This window comes from Macaca fascicularis, chromosome 12 (genome assembly GCF_037993035.2).
Source record: "Macaca fascicularis isolate 582-1 chromosome 12, T2T-MFA8v1.1".
Lineage (NCBI taxonomy): Eukaryota > Metazoa > Chordata > Mammalia > Primates > Cercopithecidae > Macaca > Macaca fascicularis.
This window is the reverse complement of record NC_088386.1, coordinates 125413582-125439984: the sequence shown is the minus strand read 5'-3', so window position 1 is coordinate 125439984 and position 26403 is coordinate 125413582. Positions and strand designations below refer to the sequence as shown.

At 39.8% G+C, this 26403-nt stretch overlaps 1 protein-coding gene across 2 annotated transcripts in view; it reads left to right on the top strand.

Annotated features, from left to right (window-relative positions):
* DNER (delta/notch like EGF repeat containing) overlaps positions 1-26403 on the top strand; it is a 367845-nt gene that overhangs the window by 205498 nt on the left and 135944 nt on the right. For both annotated transcript variants that reach the window (XM_065526197.1, XM_045367826.2), the window contains exon 6: positions 4520-4673. In XM_065526197.1, coding sequence (XP_065382269.1) covers positions 4520-4673 — 154 coding nt within the window. The remainder of the gene's footprint in view (positions 1-4519; positions 4674-26403) is intronic.

Here is a 26403-nt window from a genome sequence, read left to right as displayed (position 1 = left end):
TGTCACTTTCTCTGTACATCCTGTTTTAAATTGTATCCTTCGTAACAGCCCTTCCACTTCTGTTCCCTATCTCCGTTTTTCCCCATGCCATTTACTGTACCATTTTCTATAATTTACTATACCATTTTCTCATTCATTTTGTTCATTGTCAGTCAACCCTACTAGAATATAAACCCCAGGAGAGGTCTTGTTCACTTCCGTGACCCTCAGCTCCTAGAACAGTGCCTGGCACATAATATGTGCTTAAAACACATTTGTTGAAAGGACAAATAAGTGAATGCATGTGTGATTGGTTTTTTTTTAACTGAGAAATTTCCTTATTAATTTTTTTTCTTTTTTTATTGAGACGGAGTCTCACTCTGTCACCAGGCTGGAGTGCAGTGGTGCGATCTCGGCTCACTGCAACCTCTGCGTCTCGGGTTCAAGCGATTCTCCTGCCTCGACCTCCTGAGTGAAGTGGGACTACAGGCACGTGCCACCACGCCCAGTTAATTTTTTTTTGTATTTTTAGTAGAGACGGGGTTTCACCATGTTAGCCAGGATGGTTTTGATCTCTTGACCTTGTGATCCACCCACCTCGACCTCCCAAAATGCTGGGATTAGAGGGGTGAGCCACTGTGCCCAGCCTTTTCTTGCTTTCTTTCTTTCTTTCTTTTTTTTTTCAGACACAGTGTCCCATTCTGTTACCCAGACTGGAGTGCAGTGGCATGATCATAGCTCACTACAACCTCGAATTCCTGGGGTAATGCAGTCATCTTCCCTCAGCTTCCCAAGTAGCAGGCACTGCATCTTCCCACAGCTGACCGACTGGGAACGTTTCATCAATGTACAAATGGCATATTTGACTTCAAGCTGTTGAGGAAAATTGAGATTCTTTATTGGGTTTTAAAATTAATCTCTGAGGGTCACTGTTCCTTTTACTTGAAAAGTACATTTCCATGTACTTATATAATACTTTTACAAGGAAGTATCTTTCTGTAATTTAGCTAAGCTGCTAATTTTAAGTAAGTTTATTTTGCCCCTTATGCTGGTGGAGTTAATTGGACTTAAATTAGTGATTAGTGATATCACAGGCAATGAGCTAAACTTCAGTGGTCAAACACGGTTCTTCACAAAAGATGTGCTAATATAGTTTCCTATAATAAACATTCATAATCTCTTATAAGTCAACAGTCTTAAAACTACCAAAACAAACTTTTTCATATTATAGGAAAGCTCTTTCTTCTTAGAAAATAGACAGAGAGAAATCTAACTTTATGGATGCTGTGATCGAGAATATGCAAATATTTAACGGAAATTTTATGGTCATGAATATGTTAAACATTTGTTAACCTCCTTCCTCATCTGTCAATCAAAATTTAAGAATCAGTTTTGTTTTACTTTCTCAAAAGCAATTGTTTCAACAGTTTCTTCAGGTTTCTTTCAAGGCTCCTGCTTGCAATAAAGCAAAACAAAATGGATGGCTTCTGTTTTATCTCTAAATTCAATCAGAGCTAACTTGAAGAGGCTGGGTGTGGTGGCTCATGCCTGTAATCCCAGCACTTTGGGAGGCTGAGGCAGGAGGATCACCCTGAAGTCAGGAGTTCGAGACCAGCCTGGCTAACATGGTGAAACCCTGTCTCTACTAAAAATATAAAAAATTAGCTGGCCATGGTGGCAGGAGCTTGTAATCCCAGCTACTTGGGAGGCTGAAGCGTGAGAATCGCTTGCACCCAGGAGGTAGAGGTTGCAGTGAGCTGAGATCGTGCCACTGTACTCCAACCTGGGTGAAAGAGTGAGACTCTGTCTCAAAAAAAAAAAAAAAAAAAAAAGCTAACTTGAAGATATTTAATTTGGGGCTTTTAATAATTTCTTTCCATAAGCAGCATAGTTTCCATGGAACGCACTAGATGAATTACATGCTAAATGTATCCCTCAAATAATCAAGCAAATTTATCTGCAGTATGGAATGTCTGGATACAAACCAAGTAAATTTTAGAGGACAGCTGCCAAGACCAATGACATATAGTAATTTGTCATGATTTGGAGGCCTGCTTTGGGACTGTATGCACTGGGCGTGCACTGCATTGACATTTCAAAGGTGGCCACAAATCTTCCGACACACAGAGAGCTCCAAACAGGACTTACGCACATGTCAAATATGTACTCTCTTATGCATCTGAGCAAGGACAAGATTGTCCTTAGAAGATAGTTCTAAAAAAAGGAGTTTCCTGTTAAAAAAAAAAAAAAAAAAAAAACCTTTCTGACAGCTTGTCTTAGCTTCCAGCTACAAATACAAAAGGGAAAAACTCAAAACACGATGAAAAAACAGATAGATCCTCATTTTATTGCTAGAATGAAGAGGGAATTTCCATTTACCACAAAGAGGTGAGAGATGATAGAAATAGAAGGCAGAAAATATAGCTCCAGCTTAAGAAGAAAGGCTATTTTTTTTTAAAAAAATTCTAATTGCTTTAGCTTCTAAGATATCATTGAAGAATGTATTATTAAACTAAAGGAGACTTGATTATGTGGATTACAATAACCTGTCATATTCCCTTACCAAAAAACCATATTCTGTTAACAGAAGAAAGGCACCTATATAACATTTGGCAGTTTGGTGGAGCTAAATGTCATATCCTATTGTCTGGTGTCTTGGTTGGTTTCTGAGGGGTCTGCACACTTCTTTGTCAGTCACTTGTTGTGAGGGACATCCTCCTATGCAGTGTCAAACATGATCTCATGTGCAAGGGACAGCTTTTTCTTAGAAAGAAGTCTGTTGGGGAAAGAGGGTGAAGGGAGAGTGAAATGGAAGGCAGTAGAAGTGTAACTACTGATAGAAGCCAGCCATATTAAAACCATTTTGCATAATGACTTCAGTGGGTGTTCCTTCTAGGAGCATAAGGTTGAATCAGTACTAGGAAATCTAGATATTGAATTCATGTCATAATAGGTCACAGATGAAAACAATAGATCATTTCTCTAGGAGCTAAAATGGCATTTGATAAAATTTCACAGTCATTCCAACAATCTAGTTAGTGGTAAATTCTACCAACATCCCTTTAAGGTCAAAATTATTCTGGAAGAGCTGCCAATGTAACCTTGAGAACTGGAGAAGAAAAAATGACATTATTACTATTTGCAATTGTTCTGAACTTATTGTTATTATTTGGTCTTGTGTCATATAGAAAACCTGGAAATCAACTAAAAACTCTGACCTGTACTGAAAGCTCAGTGTGATAACTGGAAACAAAACCCTAGTATTCTATTTCTGAGTAATAATACTAGTAAGTATCATGGGTATTAACAAGAATAGGATGAAGAAGATATCTCATTATCAATAGCTACCAAAACATAAATATTCAGGAGTCAATTTATCAAGAAATGTGCAGGAACTATGAAACTTGATTGAGAGACAAAAACATATTAAAGAGAAGAATGGATAACTCTTTTCTCTTCGAGGGGAAGGCAGGCAGTGGGTTGTGCTTATGGGGGTACTGTGTGGAGATCCTGAGTTGACAGTGCTTGGAGAAGAGAAGAGGAGAGTCTCTTTCTAAGATCGGCAGCAGGAGGCTGAGGCCAGGGAGAGGCAGGGAGGGTGAAGGGACAATGGCTGGGGAATGGTAGAGACTGAACACCTGCCCCATGTGCCAGGCTTGGAGATGAGCTGGGCAAGGGACTTTTGTCTGTTTTGTTTAGATTTTCTTAAGTAGTAAGATCTGCTAATGTCATTGTCCTTTGCCCCTCCTCCTCTCTTCCTCATAAAAATCTTCTGTAATGATCTATATTACTTTGCGTAGGCTTTGGGGACAGATTTGTGGTTTATTTCAGACATGCCACTACCCCCAGGCTGGCATTAAGAAGGGGAAACAAACCCAGTTTTGTTTGTAATTTTACAACTATCTCAGAAATGAAGCTTCGAGTCAAATTCCATTCTCTGTGTCTGAGTTATGGTCTTTTACTAAGATAATGTTAATATCATAAGCTATACAAAATGGTTGCTTGAATTATACTCCTTTTATTTTCCCTTGTACTCAGATAATCTGCATGGCTGTACATTGAGTCCGGTTGAAGGAGTGATTTGGTGCGTTTTCTCAGTGCTCTGAAGGGATGCTCTGGGTTGGACATTTGATGACATTTTTGTTACAAGTGCTATCTCTGTTGAAGGATTTTAGTTGGTTGGAGTGACATCTAATTTAATGGCTGTAGCACAATCTGTCTGCTCTAGCAAAATTGCCATTTCCATGTCTGGTCAGCAAAACTTCAATTTTAGCGTAAAACAAGTTCATTTCATTTCTATTTTAGGAAGATTGAAAATGATGGGGATAAACATGAACAAATAATAGAAAAATGTGTTTGAGATTAGACTGTAAGACTATTTTTCTTAAAGCTAGGATTTCAACTAGATTATGACATAAGTGATTTGATTAGATTGCTGATTATAAAAAGGAAGTGGTTCTTTTGAACTTTGAGTCTCACAGCCAAGGCACACTGTTGAGAGGCGCCAGGTAACAGACACTGTATTTTTTTTGTGTTTTAGGCAACTTTTTCCTGTACCTGTGAGGAGCAGTACATGGGTACTTTCTGTGAAGAATACGATGCTTGCCAGAGGAACCCTTGTCAGAACAACGCGAGCTGTATTGATGCAAATGAAAAGCAAGATGGGAACAATTTCACCTGTGTTTGCCTTCCCGGTACGATATATACTCATGGTTCAGTTATTAGGTGTATATCTGTACAACATGCACTTCTCTCTCTCCTTTTTTATTTCCATAGGTTTTTGGGGAACAGGTGGTATTTGGTTACATGAGTAAGTGCTTTAGTGGTGGTTTGTAAGGTTTCGGTGCACTCATCACCCAAGCAGTGTACACCCGATTTGTGGTCTTTCATTCCTCATCCCCTTCTCACCCTTCCCCCTGAGTCCCCAAAGTTCATTGTATCATTCATATACCTTTGCATCCTCGTAGCTTAGCTCCCATTTATAAGTGAGAACATATAATGTTTGGTTTTCCATTCCTGAGTTACTTCTCTTAGAATAATATTATCCAGTCCCATCCAGGTTGCTGTGAATGCCATTAATTAATTTATTATTATTATTATTTTTTGAGACAGAGTCTCACTCTGTTTCCCAGTCTGGGGTGCAATGGTGTGATCTCGGCTCACTGCAACCTCTGCCTCCTGGGCTCCAGTGATTCTCCTGCCTCAGCCTCCCAAGTAGCTGGGATTACAGGCATGCGCCACCACACCCAGCTAATTTTTGTGTTTTTAGTAGAGATGGGGTTTCATCATGTTGGCTAGGCTGGTCTTGAACTTCTGACCTCAGGTGATCCACCTGCCTCCACCTCCCAAAATGCTGGGATTACAGGCATGAGATACTTTGCCCAGCCTAATTCGTCCCTTTTCATGGCTAAGTAGTATTCCATTGTGTGTACTTGTTTCTTTATCCACTCGTTGATTGATGGGCATTTGAGCTGGTTCCACATTTTCAGCATACACTTCTTAGTTAAGGATGGTTAAACAATGCTTTGCGCAGCTGTTGAACAAGGCAGCTTCAAGATCTCATTTGGTTCTATCAGTCTCTGCTTTATGTAATCAGGGAATGGAAGAAGAAGGTTCACATGGAGCTACACAATATGTCCCTTGACTTTCTGCCATTAGAGTGCTTCCGTTTCAGCATTACCCCATTTTTGTTCTGGAAAAATAATATTCCTGGTCCAATAGAGGCTTGGATATTTTAAAAACAATTCCACAGGTATATACTGAGTGTGGGCTGGCACTGTGCAGGGTGATTATGTTAAGTAACTGAAGAAAACCCAGGATAAACCACAAAAGCCATCAATTCTTCCTGTTTATATTAATTTCCTTTTGTTCACGTACATTCGTTAGTTCAAGTTCCTGCTACCTTATTCTCCACAATGGTAAGTTTTTCACATTTCTTGATTAACGTGGTGTGTCCTTGGATGTTACATGAGACTTGGAAATCCTCAGAGCACATCGAGGGCCTCTAGGGAGAGTGCAGTGGACAGTGTGCCTGTAGACTTCATGCTCTGACAATCATCTTAATTGACTTACTGCTCAGCCAACTTGATTACAAACCCTTCAGGAGCAGGAATGACATTTTACCAGGGAATGTTTTAACACAGCTATTTTGATGCATCTTCAAAGCAAACACCAAGTTGTTCTTGTTTTGTTATAAAATAATGTGCAAAAACTGACATCATCTTTCCTCTTTCCATCCTATTCTCTTGCCAGCTTCTGACACTGGGTGGGGATTCAGGATAAGGTAGGAGTTGGAGGGTGAAAAAAGGGATGGAACGAAGTGGGCATTGGGGTTATTAAGTACTCATTGTAAGAAACAAGAGTGCCAACATAGTCAAAATTTGTAAAAGTGAAATTCATTCACTTTTCTATTCCCACCTAAACTTTATCAAATCCTAGGGATAGGTTAATATTTTAGTATATTCTTTCATTGTGTGAGTGTGTGTGTGTGTGTCTGTGTGTAGGTCAGAGTGTGTGTATTTCTCTTGCAGGCCAGATGATTAAGTATTCTTCTACATGTTTTTAAAAAGTGATATGATCCCTGTTGTTCTGTAACTTGCCTTTTTTCAGTGTGTATTTGGCAGTAGATCACAGACATCGTACCAAGTCAGTTCGTATGGAGTCACCTCATTCGTTTTAACAGTTACGTGGTGTCCCCAAATTTTTATCTCCAGGTCAGACTCCCCTCCAGACCTACTTACTTGACAACCTACATGGCCTCTCCATTTAGGTGTCCCAGGACACCCTAAGCTCAGTCATCTCCAAGCTGACCTCATTGTGCTCCCAGCCCGACACAGCTCGTCTTCCAGTGTTCCATCCGTTTCTAGAAGCCAGACATCTAAAGTCATCCTAGGTGCCTCCCTCTCCCGCCCTCTTTGTATGTTTTCCACCTCCAATGCTCTCCGTTTTACCACCTAGAGAATTCTCAAATCCTCACCCTCTGCAGGCCCACTGCCAACACTTTCAGGCCAGTGGCCTTTGCCCCTTGCCTGTGCCGCTGAGATGGCCTCCTGCTGTTCCTCCAACAATTCTTGACCCTGCTGCATACTAGAGCCAGGGTTCTCGTGTCAAAGTGAGCATCGGCCTTTGTCTCATCCATGCCCAGACCCTCCATTCCCCACATGGCAGCAGGGGATCCCTTCCCAGTGAGATTCTGATGTAGTTGCTTTTCTGTGTAAACTTGTTTTTCACGTTGCTCTTTGAACAGAGATTGAAATCCTTGGCCTCGTTGTGCTCCAGGATATCTCTTTTGCCTGCTTTTCCAGCCCTATCTCACCCCCGTGTCTCCCTTGCCCTGGTTTCAGCCACCTTGACCTTTTACCTCTGTAATCACTTGACTTCTCCTCTGCCACAGGATCCACCCTCTCATCCTTGTGCTTGGACAATACTTCCTCCCTGTCTCCTTTTTGCTTGGTTAACTACTCCCAGATCTCTGTTGCTTCAGGCCTCTATTAAATGCCCCTTTTCTCAGGAAGTCTTGGCTGAAGGCTTCAAGATAAATCTCTCTCCATTTTTCTCTTCTATAGCCCCATGTTCCTTCCTTTACAGTACCGTCTGTTTTCAGCGTACATTTGTGTGTGTGACTCTTTGATTACTACCTGTCTTCCCTTTTTTATTTTATATTTTATTTTATTTTGAGACAGAGTCTTGCTTTTGTCGCCCGGGTTGGAATGCAGTGGCATGATCTTGGCTCACTGCAACCTCTGTTTTCTGGGTTCAAGTGATTCTCCTGCTTCAGCCCTCCTAAGTAGCGGGGATTACAGGAGCCCGCTACCGCACCTGGGTAATTTTTGTATTTTTAGTAGAGACAAGGTTTCACCATGATGGCCAGGCTGGTCTCAAACTCCTGACCTCAGGTGATCCACCTACCTTGGCCTCCCAAAATCCTGGAATTACAGGAGTGAGCCACTGCACCTGGCCTGTCTTCACTTTTTTAAAGGATGGTTAAGCCACATGAGGGCAGGGCCTGGATCAGTTTTGTTCATGATTGTATTCCACAGTGTCTGACAAATTGTGGATACTCAGTCAATGTGTTGATGAGATGAATTAATGAAAGAGTATAAATGTATACAGATGTTTGAAGCTATTCCTCTATTGATGAATCTTTTAGATGGTTGCAATTTCTCTTTTGGAAGTAATGTTAAACAAACGAAGATCCTTTTACAAATAGTCTCAATCAGAGCTGGCAAGTGGAGGTTTGATATTTTATCTGGGTTTGTTCTCAAAGAGGCTTCATTTAAAAAGGATTTTATGTGCACAGAATTGAATTGATGCTAATACTTGGTTTGTGGCACTCTCCGATCTTGTTCATGCATAGCCTGTTTTTACATATTTACTAAGCACCAGTGAAACCACTACCAAAAACAGAAGTTGTTTCTGAAAACTAACCTGAGAGCCTCCTCCTTTGTTCATCCCTTTGCCTCTCCTTTCCCTCCAGAGATAACAACCACCCTGAATCTTGAGTTGATCAGTTCTTTGTTTTCTTTTCTTTTGTTTTTGGAGATGGAGTCTCGCTCTGTTGCCCAGGCTGGAGTGCAGTGGCATGATCTTGGCTCACTGCAAGCTCTACCTCCCGGGTTCACGCCATCCTCCTGCCTCAGCCTCCTGAGTAGCTGGGACTACAGGTGCCCGCCACCACACCCGGCTAATTTTTTTGTATTTTTAGTAGAGACGGGGTTTCACCATGGTAGCCAGGATGGTCTCGATCTCCTGACCTCTTGATCTGCCCACCTCGGCCTCCCAAAGTGCTGGGATTACAGGCGTGAGCCACTGCACCCGGCCAGTTTTCCTTTTTAATCATTTTAATATTTACATGTTTTTATAGAAACATTTATTTTTAATTCTTTTAAAATTTACAAAAATGGTATCATGCATGATTCGTGTTATGGTATCATGCATGCAATTCTCTGGTACTTACTTTTTCACTTAATACTGTTATTACTAAGACATCCATAGTGCTGGAGTTGACTGCCATATAAAATTCGATTCTATGAACAGGGACAGATATGCATTCTTGTATGTCTTCTGTTGTGTATGTGCTTGAGGTTTTTAAGGTATATACCTGGAAGTAAAATTGTGGAACATAAAATATGTAATTGACCAATTATAGGATGTCATATCAAACTGTTTTTTCCAAGTGTTGCACTAATATCTACTTACATGTGCAGTATATAAGAGAGTTTGTAGACTCACATCTTCTTCAACATTTGGTAGTGTCAGAATTTTTAATGCTTGCCGACTGGATAGGTATAAAAAGGTAACTCATTATGGCCTCTGTAGTCTGCTGAACACTAATAATGCTGACCTCCTCTTCATATGTTTATTTGCCATTATCTGCGTGTGTATGCGCACTCTTCTTGATTTGTTAGAATTCTTTATTTTTGATACTAATAATTTGTTATACAAATTGTAAATATGTTCTTCAAGCTTGTAACTTGTCTTTTGACTTCAAGGGCTCTTTTGGGGAATAGACATTATAGTTTTCAAACTTTACTTTTCTGGTTAATACATTTATGTCCAATTTAAGAAAATGTTTCCCTTCAGGAAGATCTAAAGTATATTAACCTGTGTTTTCCACTAAACGTCTACAATTTTTGTTTTATACCAAAGTCTTTAATCAATATGAATTTGATATACTATATATTTATATAGTATGAAATAGGGATCCAGTTTCCTATTTTATAATTTTATTTTTAATCTTCAGAAATACACCATTTCTATAAATACATAGTATATGATACTTTATAATGTGTCCCTATTTCTTCAAAGCTACAGATAGAATTTGGAATAACTAAATAGCTGTGTATTTTAAATTGTGCCTATTATCTTCTCAGCATTTCTGCACTGTCATGGTTGAACCATTGATTTGAAATTTCCAGAAACGTAATTAATTATTTTTGCTTGTTAATAGGAAAAAGAATTTTACTGTTACCATCTAAGGTGATTTAATGTCTCCAATGCTAATATCACATTATAGCACATGTAGGCATATAGGAATCTCCTGGGGCCTTCTAATAACAACAGTAACAATACTAGAAGCGTAGTCATGTACCGCCACCATGATGGACCACATACTGACAGTCAATGATGAACCACATAAACAATGGTGTGCCATAAGATTACAATGCTTTATTTTGATGGTAACTTTTCTATGTTTAGATATGTGTAGACATGCATAAACAATGATGTGCCATAAAACACAGATTACAATGCTGTGTTTTAATGGTAACTTTTGTATGTTTAGATATGTTTAGACACACAAATACCTATCATTGTGTTGCAATTGCCTACAGTATTCAGTATAATAACATGTTGTACAGATTTGTAGCCCAGGAGCAATAGGCTATCCTGTATAGCCTAGGTGTGTAGTAGGCTGTATCATCTAGGTTTGTGTAAGTACATTCCATTATGTTAGCATAATGATAAAATCACCTAATGACATATTCCTTAGAACATATCCCCATCATTAAGCAATACATGATTGTAATACTTTGACTTTCAGTTGACACCAAGACCATAGCATTGTTTTACTACAAGTATATGAACTTTGATAATTGTGCTTAGACTCCTGGTATGGTTTGGCTCTGTGTCCCCAGCCAAATCTCACCTTGAATTGTAATAATCCCCATGTGTCAAGGGTGGGACGAGGTGGAGATAATTAACTCATGGGGCAGTTTCCCCCATGTTGTTCTTGTGATAGTAAAGTCGTTACAAGATTTGATGGTTTGATAATGGTTCTGCTCAGTTCTCAGTCTTCTCTTTCCTGCCACCATGTAAAGAAGGACATGTTTGCTTACTTTTCCACCATAATTGTAAGTTTCTTGAGGCCTCCCCAGCCCTGTGGAACTGTGAGTCAATTAAACCTCTTTCCTTTATAAATTACCCAGTTTTGGGTATTTCTTCATAGCAGCATGAGACCTGACTAATACAACTCCGAAACATTTTGGTCGTTGCTGGTAAATTCATCAGAACTGTGCTGGAACCCAAGAGATGGCAAATTGATCTCAATTCACAAAACAGTCATCTTTTATGTCTTCTATTAAAACAACAAAACTGTTTTATAGCCCCACACTTGTAAATAACAGCAAATTCTGGTTTAAGTAAGCTGCTTTCTGACAATAGTTCTACCATTTTCTGAATATTGCAGATTGAAAACTCCCATTTTCATGAAATAATATGAAACTAGATATAGGAGCCTTTGTGCATTGGTCACAATTTAAATAAGTTTCAAAAATAATATGTTTTACATTGGCATTTACATCATATTATTTTATTTTCTGAGGTTCTTGAAACATGTGTAATTTGCTTAGAGTTAGTTTTCCATGTGTGAGAAAAATCCCTCCATGTGAAAGATCTTTCTTGTTTAATATAATTTTAAGGCAGCCATAGAACCATAGCAGCAATTTAAAATAATACATTTCTGCTCTCCTTGAATCTGTAGCTCTCCTGTCATCTGTCTCACCTTCCACTTTGCCCAAAGGTCACCCCTGCCTCCATCAGGGTCTCTCTGACTCCCAACTACTTTTCTTTTTTTTTTTTTAAATTTATTTATTTTTTATTATTATTAAGTTCTAGGGTACATGTGCATAACGTGCAGGTTTGTTACATATGTATACTTGTGCCATGTTGGTGTGCTGCACCCATCAACTCGTCAGCACCCATCAACTCGTCATTTACATCAGGTATAACTCCCAATGCAATCCCTCCCCACTCCCCCGTCCCCATGATAGGCCCCGGTGTGTGATGTTCCCCTTCCCGAGTCCAAGTGATCTCATTGTTCAGTTCCCACCTATGAGTGAGAACATGCGGTGTTTGGTTTTCTGTTCTTGTGATAGTTTGCTAAGAATGATGGTTTCCAGCTGCATCCATGTCCCTACAAAGGACACAAACTCATCCTTTTTGATGGCTGCATAGTATTCCATGGTGTATATGTGCCACATTTTCTTAATCCAGTCTGTCACTGATGGACATTTGGGTTGATTCCAAGTCTTTGCTATTGTGAATAGTGCTGCAATGAACATACGTGTGCATGTGTCTTTATAGCAGCATGATTTATAATCCTTTGGGTATATACCCAGTAATGGGATGGCTGGGTCATATGGTACTTCTAGTTCTAGATCCTTGAGGAATCGCCATACTGTTTTCCATAATGGTTGAACTAGTTTACAATCCCACCAACAGTGTAAAAGTGTTCCTATTTCTCCACATCCTCTCCAGCACCTGTTGTTTCCTGACTTTTTAATGATTGCCATTCTAACTGGTGTGAGATGGTATCTCATTGTGGTTTTGATTTGCATTTCTCTGATGGCCAACTACTTTTCTTCATTGCATTTTCACAAAGATGGGTCCAGGGGACCCCCCCCTCCCTGGCTCTGCTGTTTTTTATGCTTTAGCACAAATCTTGATCGGGGTGGAAGAGATTTGGGAAATGTTATCTTGGCATCACAACTCCCTCTTTGCTCATCTATCTGATGACTTGTTCTTGAGTTTCCTTAAGAAGGTTTCTTCTTTGCCAGTTCCAGTTCCCTGCAGGAACCCCCATTCCCATAGGTTTCTCTCTCTCTTTTAGCTTAGCTTCTAGTGCTGCTTTTTTATTGTGGGCAACACACACACACACACACACACACACACATACACACACACACACACACACACACACTGCAGCAACGCATAATCCTCAAGCCTCAGTGGCTTCCAAGCCAAGGTTAATTTTTGCTTGTGTCATAGTCTGATGAGGGCACTCAGCCTCTAGGCAGTGGCTCAGGGTTCCAGGTCCCTTCATGTTGGGAAGATACCATCCTCAAGAAGTGGTCTTCACAGTTGCTGCTGAAGGCAAAGGAACAGCTGGAGAGTCCTATGTAATGTTCTTGGGGCAGTGCCTAGTAGCATCTGCTATCCCTTCCACCACATGCCATTTGCCAGAATTCAGGCCCTTATTCCCTAAAGTCACGGACTAGGAAGAGGAAAGAACATGGGGAACACATCTTGTCCATGCCATGCCAGGTGCAAGAACCAGTAGCTGTTGGGGCTGGGATTTGAACCCAGGTCCTTCTGCAGGATTATTGATCCTCTTACTATACTGTTTTTCTGTGTTTGCAACTATGTGGTGTGCTGAGTACTTTCCTGTCACAAATGCATGATTTAAGATGATGTAATCCCTCCAGCATTTTCATGTCAAAAGATCTCATTATAATAAAATAAATATTAGGCAATTTTGTCTTAAAAAAAGGGGGCTGATGCTTAAAGGAGCGTTTACTAATGAGTTTAGTTCTGAACATCTTTTGTTTTGTTGTTCATCACTTTATTCTAAAGGCTATTACAGGGCCGGGCGTGGTGGCGCACGCCTGTAATCCCAGCACTTTGGGAGGCCGAGGCAAGCAGATCACCTGAGGTCAGGAGCTTGAGACTAGCCTGGTCAACATGGTAAAACCCTCTCTCTACTAAAAATACAAAAATTAGCTGGGCATGGTGGCTGGTGTCTGTAATCCTAGTTACTTGGGAGGCTGAGGCAGGAGAATCGCTTGAACCCAGGAGGCAGAGGTTGCAGTGAGCCAAGATCACGCCACTGCACTCCAGCCTGGGCAACAGAGTGAGACACCATCTCAAAAATAAATAAATAAATAAATAAATAAATAAATAAATAAAGGATATTACAAAGGATATAGATGAAGAGATGCATAGGGCATCGATATATGTATGTGACTGGGTGTGTGTACACTCATGTGTGCGTGCAACACACATGCGCACACACACGTCACCACAAACCATCTCCTGGTTTTCAAACACAGATCAGTTACATCAGAAGAATACACAACTCAGCTGGGCATGGTAGTTCATGCCTGTAATCTCAGCACTTTGGGAGGCCGAGGCGGGCAGATCACTTGAACCCAGGAGTTTGAGGCCAGCCTGGGCAACATGGCGAAACCCCATCTCTACAAACAACTCAAAAGTTAGCTGGGCATGGTGGTGTGCGTCTGTAGTACCAGCTACTCGGGAGACTGAGATGGGAGGATCGCTTGAGCCCAGGAGGTAGAGGTTGCAGTGAGCTGAGATAGTGCTACTATACTTCAACCCAGGTAACAGAGTGAGATGCTGTCTCAAAACAAACAATCAAACAAACAACAAAAAATATATATAACTCAAAAGATACCTCCACATTACTGGAATCCTATTCAGTCATTAGTTATCACTCCAGTCCATCATACTGCATGAATGTCTCCCAAGCTGTGGCCACTGGGTTTGCAGGTTTCCTTTTTATCTCATTGGGTTCCAAAAGCAGGAGTGGTCTTGGCACACATGTATTGTACCCTTTAAGGCATCTGTTATAATTGAGCTGAAACAATGTCGTCTCTTGCTCTGAGACTCTTTGGAGATGATAGTACCTCCCATTTATTTATTCCTTTACCCTTGGCTACTATTTCTCCTTTTTTTCTATTTGTTGTTTATTTTTACTCAACTTTTCCACCTCTGGAAGGGACATTCGGTTTGGTCACCGTGCTGGTCCAGACTGCTGCTAACAATGCTAATCTAGCAAGGGCCTCCCCTCAGTCTATTCCCATTCATGTAGGGTAAGGTTACATAGGCTCTGAACTAGTGAGCCATTTTTACCACCCAGGCAATATAGCTGTACACTCTTCGCCCCAGTTTTGCCAGTTGGGGTCAAAGCATAACCAATCCCCATTAGGTCCTTAGGAATTCTGACATAAGGTTTAAAAACATAGTTACAGTTTTCTGTTTAGAAATCATCCCTGCTTCCAGTACTTGCAGTTGCAGCCCTAGTACAAGGACCATTGTATCAGAGAGAGGAGGAAAAATAATTATTTGGGGGGTAACTTGGGAAAGAAAGAAAAAATTATAGTTGTTATACCAGTGTACTCTCTACCTTGGCAAGAATTGCTTAATCATACCAGCATTTTCCCCATCCCCTCTCCCCAAGATCAGCCAGAGGAAAAAAAATCTAATGGGGACACCCCGTTAATCCCATTCATATTCAGTGTAAGCACACAGCTGCGAAGCCAGGTAAGCCAGCCCTGCCTGCCTTCTGCCTGTTTCAGAAACCATTGTTTCAATTATCTGTCCTATTTCTCTATCAAACTATCACTCTGAGGAGGATATCTCTACCCATTGTTGGACATTGTGGGCTGTACAGTGTGTTCGCTGGTCTGAAAAAATGATCACCATCTAAATCCATGTAATATCTTCTGTTTCTTGTTTTTTGTTTTGTTATGGCACTCTGAGTGTGTTCATCTTCCGCGGGGTAAACAAAGCCCAGTCCAGAGTCAGCGTCTATTCCCTTTAAGACCTATTTGTAGCTCCTCAGTCTGCCAGCATCAGTCCCACTCACCAGCTATGTTCAGGGCTTTCTTTCCCCACAGAGAATCTGCCCCATAGCCATCAGCAGTCTCTGTCTCTCTTATTGACAAACAGTACAGTTTTGGCATTATGTGCCCAAGGAGGGTGCAAGAGGAACGTGTCTAGATTGATACCATCTCTGCGCTGCTGCAGGGCCCCTATATCCCGTATCCACCCCTTTCATGGACTCAGGTGGGCACCTCACGGGAGCACCCATAGATATCCGTTTGTTGATTCCAGTCACCTTCTGAACCTGGAAGGGAGTTCTTCTGATGGACACTGACAAGTTCTACTTTAATGCACCCCTCAAATCTTCATAGAGCCATGCTCCATGTGGGTTTCTTTTTGATAGGACAGGTTTCCACTGCCCTCTTGCCTGAGTGTATGGCCAGACCATTGGTCACTGCCCAGTGAGTCAGTAAAAACCCAAACACAGGGGCTTCCACCACTGTTAGTTCTTCCATTACTCTTAGAAAAACAGCATGTAATTCAGCCCACTAGGCAGATCAACTTTTACCTTCTTTGATCAAAGCAGCAGCTTTCCAAACAGGATATTGTCCATTCATTTGCAACTACTGTCTGTAAGCCAGGCCGCTCCTTGTTGGTCAACTGCGAGCTGCTGGACATCCTTGGACCAATTATTTTTCCATAGGAAAACTGCATTTTCTTTGTGGATTAACTATTTATAATTAATTAATATCGATTAACCTCTGAAGCACCAGATACATACACAAAAACCTTCATACAGAGGGGAGTGTATCTTCCTTTTGAAAATGTATCCCACTGTGCTCTGATTATTACCAGTTTGATCATGCAAAATTATTTTGTTTGATGAATGAATGAATTCAAGCTGTGTTGTTGTCACCAGAGAACAAAAACTCTCAACAAAGTCTTCACAGGAGCATTGTTGTCTTGACGCAATGCTTATTTCTCTTGAGAGGAGAACGTTTCTTGGTAACGGAAAATATTTTCAGCAAAGAATCTGCACCTCCAAATTTGTTAATATTTTTGATGTTTTTGCTTTAATTTCTATGTCAAGTGTCAGTACAAGAAATTTTTTTTTTTTTTTTTAGTTATGGGCAATCTAGAAATGCATAAATATGGCAGATTGGGTTTTGAGTTGGTTAAGTAATAAACATTTTTCTTTAGTTTTCTTTCTTTTCCTTTTTTTTTAAACCTCACATGCTTATCATTTCTTTGTGGTGAGAACACTTAAAATACACTTTCTTAGCAATTTTTAAGGACATAATACATTGTGACTATACAATAGATCTCTGGAAGCATTCCTCCTGAGATTTTGTATCCTTTGACCAACCTAGGTACTCTTTTAAATCTCTCTAATCTTGTCCTCGCCTCCTCCCACCCTTCTGGTAATCACCATTCTCTCTACTTTTATGAGTTTGCCTATTTTAGATTCATCATATAGGTGGTATCACACAGCATTGGTCCTTCTGTGTCTGGCTTATTTCCCTTAGCACAGTGTCCTCCAGGTTGATTCATGTTGTTGCAGATGACAGAATTTTCTTCTTTTGAAAACCAAACATCATATGTTCTCACTCATAAGTGGGAGTTAAGCTATGAGGATGCAAAGGCATAAGAATGATACAATGGACTTTGGGGACTCGGCGGAAAGGGTGCGAGGGGTGTGAGGGATAAAAGACTGCAAATGACCGGGCGCGGTGGCTCAAGCCTGTAATCCCAGCACTTTGGGAGGCCGAGACGGGTGGATCACGAGGTCAGGAGATCGAGACCATCCTGGCTAACACGGTGAAACCCCGTCTCCACTAAAAAATACAAAAAACTAGCTGGGCGAGGTGGCAGGTGCCTGTAGTCCCAGCTACTCGGGAGGCTGAGGCGGGAGAATGGCGTGAACCTGGGAGGCGGAGCTTGCAGTGAGCTGAGATCCGGCCACGGCACTCCAGCCTGGGCGACAGAGCGAGACTCCGTCTCAAAAAAAAAAAAAAAAAAAAAAAAGACTGCAAATTGGGTACAGTGTGTACTGCTCGGGTGACAGGTGCATCAAAATCTTACATATCACCACTAAATAACTTACTCATGTAACCATACACAATCTGTTCCCCAAAAACCTATGGAAATTTAAAAAGACCAAGTAGTATTTTATTGTGTATATATACACCACATTTTCTTTATTCACTCACCTGTTGATGGACACTTAGACTGAATCCATGTCTTGACTATTTGTAAATAATGCTACAATGAACGTGATAGTGCAAATATCACCTTGAAATAATGATTTCAATTCCTTTGGCTATATATCCAGTAGTGAGATTGCCGCATCATACAGTAGTTCTATTTTAGTTTTTTGAGGAACCTAAATACTGTTTTTCATAATAGTTACACTAATTTGCATTCCCAACAGTGTTCCAGAGTCCCTTTTTCTCCACATCCTCACCAACACATGTTATCTTTTGTCTTTTTGATAATAGCCATTCTGACAGGTGTGACTTGATATCTCATCGTGGTTTTAATTTATACTTCCCTGATGATCAGTGATGTTGAGCCTTGTTTCATATACTTGTTGGCCATTTGTATGTCTTTCTTTAGAAAGTCTACTCAGGGCTGGGCATGGTAGCTCATGCCTGTAATCCTAGCACTTTGAGAGGCCGAGAAGGGCAGATCATGAAGTCAGGAGATCGAGACCATCCTGGCTAACACGGTGAAACCTGGTCTCTACTAAAAATACGAAAAATTAGTTGGGCATGGTGGCAGACGCCTGTAGTCCCAGCTACGTAGGAGGCCGAGGCAGGAGAATTGCTTGAACCTGGGAGGCAGAGTTTGCAGTAAGCCAAGATTGTGCCACTGCACTCCAGCCTGGGAGACCGAGAGAGAAAAAATAGTAAGTCTGTTCAGGTTCTTTGCCCGCTTTAAAAATTGGCTCATTTGTTTTATTGCTATTGAGTTGTTTGAATACCTTATATATTTAGAATAGCAATTCTTTATCAGACGTATGGTTTGCAAGTATTTTCTCTTATTCTGTAGGTTGTGTTTTCACTCCATTGATTGCTTCTTTTGCCACGCAGAAGCTTTTTAGTTTGACGTAATCCTGTTTGTCTATTTTTGCTTTTGTTGCCTGTGCTTTTGGGGTTATCTGCAAAAAAATCATTGCACAGACCAATGTCACAGAACTCTTCTATTTTTTTTCTGTTTAACAGTTTCAGATCTGATATTTAAGTATTTTTCAATTGATGTTTTGCATATGATGTGAGATCAGAGTCCAATTTCATTCTTCTGCATGTGGGTGTCCAGTTTTCCCACCACCATTTATTTTAGAGACTGTCTGTTCCCCATTTTTAAATTTCTTTTTTTCTTTTTTCTTTTTATTTTTTTGAACAAAGTCTTGCTGTGTTGCCCAGGCTGGAGTGCAGTGGCATGATCTTGGCTCACTGCAACCTCCGCCTCCTGGGTTCAAGTGATTCTTCTGCCTCAGACTCCTGAGTAGCTGGGACTACAGGCACCCACCACCACACCCAGTTAATTTTTGTGTTTTTAGTAGAGACAGGGTTTTACCATATTGGCCAGGCTGGTCTCAAACTCCTGACCTCAGGTGATCTGCCTGCCTTGGCCTCCCAAAGTGCTGGGATTACAGGTGTGAACTGCTGCACCCGGCCCCATTCCCCATTTTATGTTCTTGGCATCATTGTTGAAAATCAAGTGACTGTAAAAGCATAGATTTATTTGTAAGCTCTCTGTTGTGTTCCATTAGTATGCATCTGTTTTCATGCCAGCGCCATACTGTTTTGATTGCTATAGTTTTGTAGTATATTTTGAAATCAGGTAGTATAATCCCTCCTGCTTTGCTCTTTCCACTCAAGATTGATGTTAGCTATTTGGAGTCTTTCGTGGTTCCGTACAAATTTTAGAATTTTTTTTAAAATTTCTGTGGAAAATGTCACTGGAATTTTTGTAGGAATTTCATTGAATCTGTAGATTGCTTTAGATAAAATGGACATTTTAACAATATTAACTCTTCCCATCCATGAACACAGGATATCTTTCCATGTATTTTTGTCTTCTTCAATTTTTTAAATCAGAATTTTATAGTTTTAAATTTACAGATATTTCCCCTACTTGGTTTAATGTATTTCTAAGTATTTTATTTTGTAGTTACTATAAAGAAAACTGTTCACTTCATTTATTTTTTAGGTAAGTCATTGTTAGTGTACAGAAATGCTACCACATTTCGTATGTTGATTTCATATCCTGCACATTTACTGAACTCATTTATTAATTGTAGCAGTCCTTTTGTGGGGTTTTAAATAATTTCTATATATAAGGTCATGTCATCAGCAAACAGTCTAACTTCTTCCTTTCTGATTTGGATGCCTTTTATTTCTTTTTCTTGCCTAATCGCTCTGGCTAGTATATTAAGTTATATATTCAATAGAAGTGGTGAGAGTGGGCCACTTGTTTCTGATCTTAGAGGAAAATCTTTCAACTGTTTACTACTGAGTATGATGTTAGATTTGGACTTGCCATATATGGCCTTTATTGTGTTGAGGTACATTCCTTCTATACCTAGTTTGTTAAGAGTTTTTATCATGAAAGAATGCTAAGTTTGGTAAAATGCTTTTTCTGCATCTATTGAGATGATGATGTGGTTTTTGCCCTTCATTATTTTAAAGTAATATATCTTATTTACTGATTTGCATATGTTGATACTTCCTTGCATCCCATGGATAAATCCCACTTGATTGTGTGAACGATTCTATTAAATTCAGTTTGCTAGTGTTTGAGAATTTTTTCTGTGTTCATTAGGGATATTGACCTGTAATTTTCTTTTGTCATAATGTCCTTATCTGGCTTTGGTATCAGGGTAACGCTGGCCTTCTCTTCCATATTTTGGAAGAGTTTGAGAAAAATTGGTATTAGTTCTTTAAATAGTTAATACAATTTGGCAGTGAAGCCATCAGTTCTTGAATTTTTCTTTGATGGGAGACTTTTTTATTACTGGCTCACTCTTTTACTCATTCTTGGTCTGTTCACATTTTATATTTCTTCATGATTCAGTCTTGATAGATTGTATGTTTCTAGAAATTTATGTATTTGTTCCTGGTTATCCAATTTGTTGGTATATTATTGGTTATAGTGTTAGAGTAATTCTTTGTGTTATAATATAACAAATCCTTTGTATCTCTGTGGTATCAGTTGTAATGTCTCCTCTTTCATTTCTGTTTTTATTTAGTTAAGTTTTCTCTTTTACTTTGTTAGTCTAGCTAAAGTTTTGTTGACTTTGTTTATCTTAAAAAAAAACCCATTAGTTTTGTTGATTTTTTTCCCTATTGTTTTTCTAGTTTCTAGTTTATTTATTTCTGATCAGATCTTCATTATTTCCTTCCTTATATTAACTTTGGGCTTAGTTTGTTCTTTGTCTAGCTTCTTTAGATGTAACATTGGGTTGTTTATTTGAGATCTTTCTTCTTTTTTGATGTAGTTATGTATTGTTACATCCTTTCCTCTTAGAACTGCTTTAACTGCATCCTATTAGTTTTGGTATGTTGTGTTTCCATTTTTGTTTGTTTCAAGATATTTTTACATTTTTCTTTTGATTTATTCTTTGACTTACTGGTTGTTCAAGAGCATGTTGCTTAATTTTCATGCATTTGTAAATTTTCTAAAATTCCTCCTGTTATTAGTTTCTACTTTCATATCATTGTAATATGAAAATATTATTGATGCAATTTCAGTCTTCTTAAATTTGGTAGACTTGTCTTGTGGCCTAACATATGATCTTTTCTGGAGAATGCTCCATGTGGCTTGAGAAGAATGTATATGCTGCTGCTGTTGGGTGGAATGCTCTGTATATAGCTGTTAGGTCCATTTGGCCTGAAGTACAGTCCTGCTGTGGTGTTTCCTTATTGATTTTCTGTCTGGATAGTCTGTCTGTTTTTGAAAATGGGGTATTGAAGTCCTCTGCTATTGTGTTGCAGTCTAACTCTTCCTTCAGATATATTAATATTTGCCTTCTATATATAGAGGCTCTGAAGTTGGATACATGTATAATTATAATTGTTATATCCTCTTATTGAATTGACCCCTTTGTCATTATATAATGACCATCTTTGCCTCTTTTTACAGTTTTTGACTTAAATTCTATTTTATTTTATTTAAGTATAGCTATCCCTGCTCTCTTTTGGTTTCCACTTGCATGGAATGTCTTTTTACATTCCCGTACTTTGAATCTATGTGTATTCTTAAAAGTGAAGTGAGTCTCTTGTAGGCAGCATATAAGTAGGACTTAAAAAAATTCATGCATCCACTCTGTCTTCTGCCTGGAAAATTAATCCATGTACATTCAAAATAATTATTGACAAGTAAGGACTTACTACTCTCTTTTTGTTTATAGTTGCTCTTTTAGTTCTCATTTTGATTCTTAATATAATTGCTTGGAAGCAGGAGGTGATCTTTTAACTTATAAATTTTAATGAAGTCATATACATGTTTTCACAATATGAAATGGATTATAGATTTTGATCAGAAAAGTTTCTGTTTTGAAAGGAAAATTTTAATGAAGTGTAATTGATATTTTTCTTGAAACTTTCTCAAAATACTTTCAAAAAGAAAGGGATTGTCATCAGCATCACTTACTGCAAGAAAATCGAAGAGGAGATTATTAAACTTAGTAACAAAGTTTTTCAAGCCACTGGTGGTTTTCCATTACATTGACCTGACGTAAGTTACATCAGAAACTTTGAGGTCCCTTTAAAAGACTATAAAGACAGGAGCAAGAAGAGTAACTAAGAGGTACCAAACACTCTGTAGGGCAATATTGTGACTAGAGCTGTCACATCCTCATAGTTTACATGTGGCCAATAAGTTATTAGACTGACCACCTACCTCAGTCTACCAGGTGAAACTGGTTGGCAGTGATGAGCTGAACAGGAGGTAGACATGATGTGAGAATGAGTGAGCAGCAAATACAGATTGCTCTAAAAATAAATTTAGTGGAAAAATTAATATGAGGACCAGAATCAAAGAAAGGTCTCTGTGATGGTTTATTTTATGTGTGAACTTGACTGGGCCAGAGGGTGCCCAGATGTTTGGTCAAACATTATTCTGGATGTCTCTATGAGGATGTCTCTAGATAAGATTAACATTTGAATTGGTAGACTAAGTAAGTAATATTACCCTTCCTAATGTGGGTGGGCCTAGGTTGAGGACCTGAGTAGAACAAACAGGCTGAGTAAGAGGGAATTCCTCCCACCTGACTGCCTTGAGCTGGGACATTGGTCTTCTCTTGCCTTCCAACTTTGGTGGAAACATTGACCCTTCTTGGGTCTCAAGCCTGCTAGCTTTCAGACAGCAACTTACACCATCTCTCCTGGTTCTTAGGTCTTTAGACTCAGACTGGAATTGCATCATTGACTTTCCTTAGTCTCCAGCTTGCTGACTATAGATATGGGGAATTCTCAGCCTCCGTAATCATATGAACCAATGCCTTATAATAAATCTCTTTATATATCTCTCCTATTGGTTCTATTATAAAGTGGCAAAAACCTTGACTGAGCTACATTCTAGTATTTTGTGGAAGATAGAATTTGTTAGTGATGAAATTATATATAGAGCTGAATAGATTTCCAAGCAAAGTGTAGAAAGGCTGGATCCTCTTGAATACTCAAGTAAAATATAAAAGGAGAAAGATGAATTGAAAAGGAAATTGTTAAGCCAAAACGGATCAGAACTTGAAGATTTGGAAAATTCTGTCTGTCTATATTGCAAAAAATGGGAAAGTTGTTCTGAAGAAAATACTTCAGGTTATGGCTGAGGAACCATTTGATAAGGAGATCATGGATATGATTCATGGGTTTAATCAGCAATCTCAACAGAAGTCAGGATTTGAGATGGGATTTTACCATCAACGACGCTGTCAGTTTGAACCAAAGGGGACAGAGAAAGTAGAGGTGGAATGAAGGAAGGCTGTCAGACTTCTTGGACTCTATAGGACTGGAATATAGAGCTATTCAGCTGTGAACATGAACTGTTCTTCAAGGAAAGGGAAAGATGGCTCCAAAGGAGAGTCAGAGATCAGCGGGGCTGTAACTCCCACCACAGAGACGGTATAATTCCATCTCCACTCCAGGTCTGGGGACAAGGCTTCCTCCTTGGTTTCTAAGGGTAGGACAGCCTCCCAGATTTCAATGGGCCTGAATGACTCCGCCCAGTGTCTCTGGGGCAGGGCTGCTCTGCAAAGCTGTGGGGTGACACTGCCACACCAGGGCCTGGAAGGCACAGCATCAAACCAAAGAGGATTGCTCTTGAGCAGTTACGTTCTGATGGATTTTGCCTTGCTAGAGTTTTAGACTTGCTTGGGACTTGTAGCCTGTTCTTTCCTTCCCAATTCTTCCTTTTGGAATAGGAATATCAATCCTACACCTGTCCCACCATTGTATTTGGAAACATGTAACTTGTCTGGTTTCACAGGTTCATGTGTGGAGAGGAATTTTGCCTCAGGATAAATCACACTTTGAATTTCATTCATATCTGATTTAGATGGTACACGGATGAGACTTAGGACTTTGGATTTCAGGTGTTACGCTAGAATGAGTTAAGACATTTGGGGCTGTTGGGAAGGAATGAATGTATTTTGTGTGTGAGAAGAACATGAATTTTGGAGGATCAGAGGTGGAATGCTGTGGGCTGAATTGTGCCCCATTAAAATTGGGCTTTATTCTTCATTTAATATAGAGTTTCCCATGGAGTCCTAATATCATACTATTCGATTCAGAACAAGGTTACTGGAGAGGTTCCTGTAACTTATTGCCTGAAGTTACATGAACCCTAAGTGCCAGAGTCAGGTACAAACCTGGTACTGTCTGCCCTGGAATCTGGACCCTTATCTGTTTCACTTGGCCACGGCTTCTGAGCCAGCAGTTTAAATCCTGCTGCCACTCTTACCCTTTTCTAGCTGGGCTCCTTGGGAGGATTGCACAACCTCTCTGGGCCTGCTTCTTCATCTCTGCAAAGAGATGAGAACAACCCTCATCATGGCTGGTTATGAGTATTGAAGGAATGCAAGTACCTGGTCAGTTGTCAACCCATCATACCCCCAACACCTAGCCTGGAGCCTGACACATAGCAGGTGTGCAATAAGGACTTGCTGAATGAATGAATGGATGAATAGAATGAGATACAATTCTATATGAGCCATACAGATGTATGGTAGGAGCTCAATTCTCTTATTTTTCCTTCCTCTTCTCTCTGTCCCTCAGCTTCTCCCTGTAGCACATGTGTAATCTGTAGCTGGCTTGAGGGCAGCAACAATTCTATTACTCTTGAATTTTCGATGGAAAACTCAGTGCCAAGCCCTGTGCCTTGTACATAGTAAACACACAATGGCTGATTAAGTTGCAATTTAACGTCTTCAATCAGGGTTTATTAATATTTTATAAAAAAGCCTTCTAATTTCAAGAATATAATTCTTCCTCAAAGGAGTTATTTCCTTTTCTGAAAAGAATAGCTGTGATACACGTTCAGAACCACCACTGCCAAAGTATTATTAGCATTATGTAAAGCATTTTCAACTTCAAAGTACTACATTGTTCCTACTAATTGGTGATTTCAGTCTATTTTTGAAAACTTGTTATTTCCGAGGCAACGGGAATATTGTTGCATGTGTTCCCTTCCCACATTTACTCTTTTGCACACTGACTAAGTGTTAGTGCCTTTGCATTGTCAGTTTGAAATGGGTCACCTGCTGGAAACAAATCCCGAGTAGAATTTTCTGAGTCCCCAAACCCAGCCTTTTTCACCTCAAGAAGTAAGTGAATTAGCAGATTGTGAAAGCAGGTTTTAAAAAGTAGGTTAGGCTGGGTGTGGTTCTAATCACGTCTCTAATCCCAGCGCTTTGGGAAGCTGAGGCAGGAGGATAACTTATGGCCATGAGTTTGAGACCAGTCTGGGCAACATAGCGAAGTCCTGTCTCTATGAAAAATAAAAAAAGCTTGGCTGGGCATAGTGGTATGTGCCTGCAGTCATATATTTCAGAGGCTGCGGCAGGAGGTTAGCTTGAACCCAGGTGTTTGAGGCTGCAGTGAACTATGTTTGTGCTACTGCACTCCAACCCGGGTGACAGACCGAGACCCCCATCTCAAAAATCAATAAATAAGTATAAAATGATTTGTGAGTTTTAGATGGCAGAAACCTCAGAACTCACTTCTTTGTGAAGCACGGAAGCAACATTGACTCCGTAAGGCTGTGGGACTTGACCAAGGTCACAAAGCTCATGGGGGAAACCGGAATGTGGGCGCCTTCACTCGGGGCCCATCTCAGGAGTCAAAGAGTGTGTTTCACTGCAACATGTTAATGTCTGTGAATTTTCCGTTAGTTATGAATAGAGTGGAAGGTATGGACATTCCTTATGGTCTGTGAATATATTGCTCACTATGTCATTCATCCCTTCTCAGGACCAGACATTGCACCCCTTGGGGCTCAGAAAGACAAAACAAAACTAGTGACATGGTACGTCAGGGCTTCAAGTTAGCCACTTCTACCTACTAGTTGTGTGACCTTGTGTGATCCTCCTCACCTTTCTTAACTCCTTCTGGTTTCCTCATCTTTAAAATAAGGAGTTGTAGTAAGGCTTATTCATTCAACAATTATTTACCGAATGTGCACTATGTGCCAGGGATTTTTCTGGGTGCTGAGAATACAACTGAGAACCAAGCAAAGTCCCTGTGCTCATGGAAGTCATATTTCAGTGAGGAAGATGACTAAACAATATGCACATGCATTTGGTGTGCATATACAGTGTATGCGTGTATATGTTTGCATATATGTAGTGTGTGTGTATGTGTCTGTGTGTGTAATCATGGCAAAAATGGGAAAAATGGGAAAGTTGTTCTGAAGAGAATACTTAAGGTTGGGGCTGAGGAACCATTTGATAAGATACCATGGATGTGATTCATGGATTTAATCAGCCATCTCAGTAGAAGCCAGGAATTGAGATGGGATTTTACCATCAAAGACACTATCAGTTTGAACTACAGGGGAAGGGGAAAGTAGAGGTGGAGTGAAGGA